At 40.6% G+C, this 9,092-nt stretch overlaps 1 protein-coding gene across 1 annotated transcript; it reads left to right on the top strand.

Annotated features, from left to right (window-relative positions):
* The first annotated feature begins 5,128 nt into the window (after positions 1 to 5,128).
* LOC119740240 (paraneoplastic antigen Ma6E-like) lies at positions 5,129 to 8,966 on the top strand. Its single transcript, XM_038215484.1, has 2 exons — positions 5,129 to 5,284; positions 7,263 to 8,966. Exons 1-2 carry the CDS (start codon positions 5,245 to 5,247, stop codon positions 7,808 to 7,810), a joined length of 588 nt encoding a protein of 195 aa, XP_038071412.1. The 5' UTR covers positions 5,129 to 5,244; the 3' UTR covers positions 7,811 to 8,966.
* The last annotated feature ends 126 nt before the right edge of the window (positions 8,967 to 9,092 follow it).

Below are 9,092 nucleotides of genomic sequence, written 5' to 3'. Positions count from 1 at the left end.
TTTTCTGAAAGAAACTATTTTTATAGCTATCCATGGAATGCCATTGGAAGCTATTGAGCTGAGTGAGAATTACAGATAACACACGCATTCAAATACAAATGGTATTTTAATCATTTCAGTCAAGACTGAACAAGAGGAACAAGTACAATTTTTTTCTGAAATATTGATGGCGATTTTTGTCTGTTTTCCTTTGCAAGTTTTCGTCCATTCGTGGAGGTTGGAAAACGTTTATGCTTCATTGTATTTCAATGAATATTCATCAGTTCGTGGAACGGTAAATGATCAGTGGTGGACAGCTGAATGTTGTAATCTTTTTATTAAAATAGTCATAACTTGGTAATAAAGTATGCAAATTAAGTGACATTTTCACAGTTGTCAATAACATGTACTTTATCCCTATGTTATTTTTTTTATTAAAAACAGCAAGAAACGTATTTTTTTTATATGTTTTTCTAATTCGGTCACTTTCTTTTTGACTCACGCTGTACAGTGAAGGAAGTCATCCCAATTACAAAACACCCATCCTCCAAAGATGGGATTTAACAAATTCTTACAGTACGAGACTAAAAAGTTTGGGCTGTATTGTTATCCGACGGATATTTCATGTAACTGCTGAGTCTTAAAAATGCCAGACAATAATATCAACACAATAATGCTTCTTTTTCTTCTCTTTCACTCCGGTGTCGGGACAACCGTCCCGACAATATAGGGTGTACCAACTGACGTATCTGGGGGTCAGGAATGACGTATTAAGGAAGCTAGGTTACGTCTTAGTCTTAGTCTGGTGCATCACCCTGTCTGACCCGGTAACTGAATAGCTTCATTAACAGTGCACGCCTTTTGGGGCTGGAAACTCTTCAGTAGTTCGAAATATAAGGTTACAGACCAGTAAATAAATTCCCATAGACCCCAATGGTAAATGCTCCCACTTCAGAAATTCGGAAAAAATACTCACAACTCTCCAAGGTGTTCGAGACACACATCAAATTAAAGCTTATTTCATCATCTTTCATTTTCTTTTCAATTTTTGGGAGGTCAACTGATGACTTTTAGGAGCAATTTCCATCCGAAGATGATCACCCCTGAAAATAGTCTTGAAGCCCATCGCCATTTTGAAAAAACGATGCCTACACTCCATTGCAAAATAGAGCGCTTTTAGGGTCCAAACTGCAACCATAAAAGAGGACTTTAACAAATGTGTTTTACGTCCAGACCGTGTTTTCAATGAGTCGAGTACATTTCCATGAGTACGGGTACGGGTACTTTTGCCATGGGTACGAGTACGAGTACTATGCATGAGTACGCGAACGAGTACGAATACTTGGTCCTGAGTACGAGTACGAACGAGTACAAGGCATTTTTTCCATAAGTACGATGGCGAGTACGTTTTCACGCATACGAGTATGAGTACTTTTTGTCAGCCTATAGATAGAAGACAATTTAATAGGCCGCTCAAACAGGAGAAAAACTGGTTCTTTTCCCTTTAGGTACCTCTTCAAAAAAATTATAAATTCATTCGGGACAACATTTACATGAGTATACGAGTAATTGTTACGAGTACGAATACGAACACGTATACTTTTTCTTGCGAGTGCGAGTCCGAGTACATTCTCAGGAGTACTATACCAGATTAGTATACTAGAAGCAACACCACGTCAAGATAGGCCTATATTGAACATGTACATGTAACGCCAATAGCACGTTATTTCAAAACTCTCGACTGCATGTTTGGTAACATCAATAAGATAAAGTTTACGAGTTGTATCACTGCTTCTACTTCTGCCATTTAGCACCATAAAAGTTTACCGTTGGAGTCCCTCAGTCTCCTGATGGCGGACAGAATATACTGTCTGAAACGTTAAGTATATTTAAGAACCTCACAAAAGAGATTTGTTATACATGTTGCATATATCTTTATGTTATTGGTATCTTCACCATACACACCTTCATATCGTACCAGGTAACATCACGGAGCACAGCGTATGGCATTCCGTTTGCTTAAAGACATGAAGACAGAGAAGTCATAGGCCCTGGACTATTTAAGAACGTGCTTAATAATAACAGGTTAAGGCAGAAGAAGCTGAGATAGTATAAACGGTTACCGCAACCAGGGGCCTAAATCCCGGGGTGGGGTTGGGGCCGGGGGTATCTAGGGAGGATGGGCTAGTGAATCATCCCCCTTTCTTGGTGAGAAACCAACAGAAGTGGATTTCGAGGTATTTTCCCCACTTCCCAGCAACCAAAATATTTTCAATACTGTAGCACTAAAAACGGAGAGAAATTTCGCAGTTTGGATAAAGCGCGAGTATACATGTACATAAAGATCGATGTACATCTGTATCATGAACAGCGCCCCTGGTGTAATGTGGTGTCCAGCCCAGCCCAGCCCAGCCCCCCCCCCCCCCCCCCCCCCCCGGCGGCCGGGCAATTTTTGGACATTGGTCATCCCCCATCCCCCAATCTCTGTCACAGATTTACGCCACTGACCGCAAACTATGACTCTTAAAAATATACCGGAAATTGCACGAATTCCGACTAAAACGTTGATGGTGCTGTCGCGTCTGTCACTAATGACACCAATTAAATTGAATTAAATTATCCATGTCTGACTCACCTGTTCTGTATCCAGGGGGATTTACCGCTTAAAAAGTACAAGTTCGTGACCGCCATTATTTGTAAAGTAACAAATTCCTTCACTTCCGCATTGTGAACTTGCCAAGGTGTAAAAAAAAATGGCGTAATAATTGACATCGTGAGGTCACAACGTGACTGGTGGAATTAGCACTTTGAACAGCTGAAGGAAATGACCATTTACGTTGAGAAATGATCGAAATATTATTAATAGGTCGTTAAATTATAGAAACACATTTTGAGAGGAAACAAAGGAAAACAAAGAATGATAATTTCGTAATTAAAATTTGTCGACCTTTCTTTTCAGATTAAAGAAGATTCAAGATGAGACACAAAAAAAAGCAAGAGGGTTATCTTTTCCCTTTTATTACTAATCCAAATATAGAACGGAGGTGTATATTTGCAACCTTGTGCCCTTAAGCACATCGTCATTGGTTTCAACCTTGGACGTTAGGCATCACTAATCCCTAAAGAGCGAACACAGACACAACGAGAGGACAAGTAAAACGTGCGCGTCGGGGATTTTAACGATGGGCCAGTTTCCGGAACCTTTCCCCCAATAAAGTATTGCCGCATCCTAGAAAAAAAACGAAAAATGGCATAGTTTCTTGACAACACACTCACTGAAGTACCAACAGAAAGCTAATTAACATAGATATGTTACCAACCTGGCATGTTTTCGTGATTTGTTAAAAAAGATAATCACTGAAAACTTGCCAAACAAAAAAATACAACAGTGAAAACAAAAATGTCTGGAAAGTTGTCAACACTGGCCCTATGATGTCTAGTATCACACACAGCTCAGAGAGCACTATGGGACATCCAGATCGACAACTAAGAAATTAAATCCATGACTTTTAAAATCGGACAAGGGAAATTGTCTGTTCCGACAGGGCAGTCACCCAAAGGAAAGGGACTGGGTGGACTGCACCCAACCCCCACTGCCAAAGCCTTGACAGTGGAAGTGAAACACATGTAACTTATTAAAACTAGTTTCTCGGATCAAGGCGTATGATGAAAGATTTTGTCCCGTCGTATCATCTTAGGAGCAGGGTTGTGACGTAAACTGTGCCCACAGCCGACTGCGAACTTTGACTTTTAGGTTCCGCTGTCTGATCACCAGTGACCTTAAAGACTACGCAAAATTGGGTACCAAGGGGAAGGTTCTGAAGAATAAAAACTTTCAGATATCAATTCTGGAGGAAACTGAATAATTACCTCGGTTGTAAGTAGTGACCTTAAGAATCCAGATGTATATCACACGATAATCTGATTTGCACATTACATCAATGCATGTATTTTGGAGGTTTAATAATAAAACATCCTTCCTGCCAATTTGTAATGTTTCAAGCATTTGATTAAATAACACAAAATGGCATAACATTACAGCTTGTTTCTGGAAATAAGAGGCACTAATGAGTAAATGGAATGCTAAAGGGCCCATGACATGAATCTTACTTGGAAACATATGTTGTGCAACTTTCTACTCCTCTTAAATGTGCGATATCTATTTGACACCCCTTTTAGGTTAATTTTATTGACAAGTGCACTTTTTTAAACATTAAAATGCCCATGCTTTCTTGACAAATTAGGGTGCTGTTGCTGTGATGTCATTTCAGGAAGACACTGTTAACTTTAAGGGTTTTCTGTTCAAATTATGTTCCCAAGAGTTGCTCATTGAAAACATTTGTGAGAAAACTTTGCTCATTGGCTTACTGTCATGTACCAAAACAACAACGAATCACCAACTAAAAGTTACGACAGCAAAATATAAAACATTCTGGCAAATTTTGTAACATTGAGGTTTCTGCCTGAAAAGACATCACACTTTTGCTCATGAATATGGAAATTTGCATTAGCATAAAACCAAAAAGGCACCAATATGCCCTTAAAAAATGGCAAAGTAAAAGTTTAAAATAAGGTTTAATGAGATACAAAGGTGCATTTTCAAGGACTGCATTAAAAAATTACGCATACATTACATGGGCCCTTTAAAAGTTTTATTGAATATTATACGAAAAGGGAAACAGTCGTAGTGACTGACATAGCCTACTACTGTTGCTTTTCCAAACTGTTACCGAGTGGTACGTTCACGTCTTGATCACGATTCCGTCCCGTGATATCATCAAATTTGCCTCTGCCCTTCCCAATAATCCCAAACTCTCTCATGAAAAATTACGATTAGCAGAAAGAGAAATAAGTAACGTCCGTTCCAGAGACTCGAATTATCCCTTCAAATCCCGTACCCTTGCGGTGTATAGTGAGAAAGGGGAGGGGGGTTACTGGGCTATTTTTAGGAGGCAGCCGGGACGGGGAGGTTGTGACGTCAAGAGGAAAGATGGCTGACGTGTTCCCCGTCCGTGAGCTAGACTTTGTACCAGCGTCGGTACCAGCCGGTAACTGGTCACGTTTGCGGGGGTCGTTGGGTGAGTAATCAGAACGTGGCCACCGTGGAGGCCAACGGGGAGGGGGCTTATAAAAATAGGAAGGGAAGGAGGGGTGAGGAATCATTGGTACGCTACCTCACAACAGGACAACAACTTGGGCTGCTTGCCACCAAAGTTGTACAGGTCTAACTCGAGCGTCTTCGCGTATCTCCACAACCTCATCAAGATGTTTTCGATCAGGACCGTTCTGTTCCTTAGCTGTGCCGGTAAGATACCTTCTATTCCTTTGGTTAATTTTGAACAATTTTAAGATCTTATAATTCGATGTTCTCTCCGTAATTCGATGTTCCTCGATCGCCATTACGGTCTTAATTCAATACACTGGAACACCCTGCAGCGGTTTCGCTTGGCTCTACTAAGCATTGCCAATAACGCATATAGCTAAAAAGGAGGCTAACACAATGAGTGTTATCCTTTTACCGTATTCTGTCCTCTACGGACGCCGTGAAAAAAAATTGCCAGAAATAATCATGCAAACCATACCGGTTCTCAATGTTTCTGATTGTGGCATCATTTCTTTTGATCACTTAGGCTATGCGACGTAAAAATATTTTAAAGGAATTGACAGCACATATCTTGAAGTTTCTGAACTTTATTTCGTGGTATAAACTACCTCATTCATATCTCCATGTGATCACCTAGGGCGTGGCAAAGGGACACCCCTCTACTCAACGAGGCCCACGCCCCTAACCCAAATCCTTTTATAGAATTTTGATAAAAGAAACCCCCTCTTTTTCTCTTTTTCAAATTGTATTATAAACCCTTGGCCTTTCAGTCCCTCTTGACAATGCTGACCTCAAACTGCCATGCTCTTCCAATTGGACCTTACTTACACCCTTGGTCAGTTTTTTTTTCTTTACAGATCTCGTTGAGCATTTTTTGTAGATTTGTTTTGATTATTATAATTTCTTCGTCTAATATTTCGATATTTCGACACACCCTTTCCGCATAATTGAAAGTGAAATGACTCACCCAATAGGGCAAAGTTCACAGACGGAAGTTAGTCGTTTAGAGCCAGTTAGCACCATGCTGATAACTTTACAACTTTAATAAGTGCTGGAAGTATTAGCTGGAATACCCCAAAAAAATATGTAATCTAAAGTGATATGTGTGATTCAGATCAATCCCTATGCCAATAAGTAAATGAAGAAAACTCGCCAATGCACTTACGATAAAAGGCAATGCTCTGACAGACATTTCGTCAGCACCTTTGTCATTTTCTTTCTGGAGAATGGTGAATGATTTTGTCAGTCCAGTATAACGCCATTTTATCAAATCATTCTATCGAATAGGGTTTTTCCCCCAGTTTTGCATGCACAATTACGACAACGTTTGAATGGTTGACTTTAGCCTCTTGGTGGCAGTATAATGGCCAGCTATAGTTTTGATCACGTGGTTTTGAACATGCACATGACTGAACTAGAAATGAGACAATATTTCGAAAATGATACTTGTCCTTGCAAAAGCCGTGAAACACGGAGTTTTACGTGAGCTCGCCCCCCTTTACATCCATTTTCTCCTGCCCTGGAGAGTTAAAGTAGACTTGCACCCATTTTCCGCCGTCCGCAATTTCCCTAAGATCGCTCAAAATAGCCGTCGGCGGATCTGTCGAATTACCACGGGATGGGTGACTAATGCTCAAGCTGCCTCCATACTTACAATGGTACCAAGTGGCGCGGATGATAGCAGCAGCTGAGCTGGATTAAAGAAACTGGAGGTTTAAAAATAACTTGCACACTCATCATGTTTTCCGCCCAAACTCCAAACTGTCATGGCGATTCAGAATTGCGTGGATTTCAGAAAATCAATAAATAATATTGGCAATTATATTTCATTCATTGACTTTGTGCAGTTTACCCCAACTTTGCCAAGTTTATCCAAAATAAAATGTGGTTCTTATTCGTGAGAAAAATTGAAACGGTTTTGTTTTATTTATTTATGTATGTCAAAACGTCAGAAATGAACAGGAGGATACCTCACAATTCAATTTGCGAATATCGCATCTCCGCCAAACACAATATTTTGCTAAACATTACTTATAATTCTTTGTCAATCTACATTGTCAATGAACATAAGGCTACCTCAGTTCTGTCTGAAAAGATTAAATTTATCTTTGACAGAGGATTCAATACATATGTATTCAGTGTCTTATCATTGAATATCTTAATTCTTGTTTCATTACAGCCCTGGCCATGGCGCATCCTACGTTCTTCCAGTTTCGCACGCCTGAGGGGGGCGGGGAGCAAGCCGAGGCGGAGCAACCGTTGATGGCTGGGCCGGCCGGGCCGTACCCGATGAACCAGGTGGCAGGGCAGCAAGTAGCCTCCCCGTCCTACGACTACGGAGGCGGTGACGCCGGGGCCGGTGGCACCACGGAAACAGAGTCCAACGAGTCCAACGATGGGGATACCGGGGCAGCCGGCTCGATTGGCGGTGGCGAGATCGACGGTGACACGGCAGACAACGAGGCCGGGGAGATGGAAGGAGGTAACGCAGCCGAGAACGCCGCAGCGGACAGTCCGGATGTCGTGCAAGCCGGGGGAGCATCCGGCGCTGCCTCTCCCAACAGCCTCGACGGTGGGCCAGGCCTCGCCAAGAGGGAAGCAAAGTCCTCAGCTGGTCAGCAAGCCGGTATTGCTGTGGGAGTCATAGCCACGGTTGGTCTAGCTGCAGGGATTGGCTACTTCGTCTACAGGAAGAGAAGGGCAGCCGCATACGGCGCACGCTTCTGAACATTTTATAAAAGTACATCTCCTTAAAAAAAAACTCTGTCTATTAAAAGAAGCAATAACTGATTGCTTCGTTTTCCATATCTTTAAGGGTCTGTATGTTGATATGTCCCGCAATAGTCACACCGCCATTTTGTTGCCACACGGCACATGCACACATTTCAAATTGATTGCGACTGCTTAATGTAGGTTTGACTATTGGTCTTTTTGGTGATGGTGAAAAACAAGTGTCAAGTCAATGACACACGAGGTCCATTTTTCCTTAGGTAATTTAATTTTCTCTAAAGGTGTCGAAACGGTGAGAATTTCTTTACAGACACCTGGTTTCTACTTTTATCCGTTTGAGAACTAACAATTAAAACAGACTGCTAGTCGAATACATCAGAAGAAAAGCAACTCCTTATTTTGGCTCAAAATTTGTTAGGTTTGAAGAGATCAAACTAATCGCGAAATCTTGACTGGAACGGGATAGTACCTAAATCCAATTTCCTCAAATTACAGCGAGTGAAACGACTGCATTGATTTAATTGACCCCTATATGGTTATATTTTTAGAACGATGAATGCAGAGTCATTATTTCCCTTTGCGCATGCGCCGTGACCTGGTCCCTGGAACTCTGGTATTTAGTAATGACGCTTAAGAAGTCGAGCAAATCACTGTCCACATTTTCTTCTATTTACATGCAGCATTTCCCAAAAGAGAACTTGTTATTATGAATGTAGGGACGAAGCCTTAACCCATTATTTTTATTTCTCATTACTTGTTCGGAGAGCACGCCCTCTATCAAGATCAACTTTTTATAAAGGCAATCTATACAGAAAAATTGTTCCATATTTTGAGTGGGAAATTATTGAACTTGGGTTTTATATTACTGTTTTATTGTTATTGGTTTTAAAGATTTTATTCATTGAAACAATGTGTGTAAAATATTTGTGAAGTTATTGTAAAAACTTATTGTGTCAAACTTTTATTTGTACATACATTGAAGATGCTGTTCGCAATGTTACGCGGCAGCTTGATATCAAACGGGCGATTCAGCCTCCAACGAAACAATCCTGAAATAATATAGAAAGTAGTTTAGATCAAATGCAAAATTTTAGGGAAAAATAGGCTATGCAGAGAATTAAGCATGTATGCTATTAAGATTGCTGTTAAAAAGTATCAGAACGACGAGCATGTTTTTCCGATCTGTGGTTTTTGTTTTTAAAGACTGTAATTCTCTTCATAGAATACTCTCTCCTATTTAATTTCATACTGGGACTTTGCACATCATAATGACGTTCAG

This window comes from Patiria miniata, unplaced genomic scaffold (assembly GCF_015706575.1).
Source record: "Patiria miniata isolate m_02_andy unplaced genomic scaffold, ASM1570657v1 HiC_scaffold_5, whole genome shotgun sequence".
In the NCBI taxonomy this organism is placed as follows: Eukaryota; Metazoa; Echinodermata; class Asteroidea; order Valvatida; family Asterinidae; genus Patiria; species Patiria miniata.
This window is presented reverse-complemented; position numbering and strand designations above follow the sequence as displayed.

Coding starts and splice junctions, on each gene's coding strand:
- LOC119740240 (XM_038215484.1), top strand. CDS start 5,245: ATGTTTTCGATCAGGACCGTTCTGTTCCTTAGCTGTGCCG. Junction 5,285..7,262: donor TCTGTTCCTTAGCTGTGCCG/GTAAGATACCTT, acceptor GTTTCATTACAG/CCCTGGCCATGGCGCATCCT.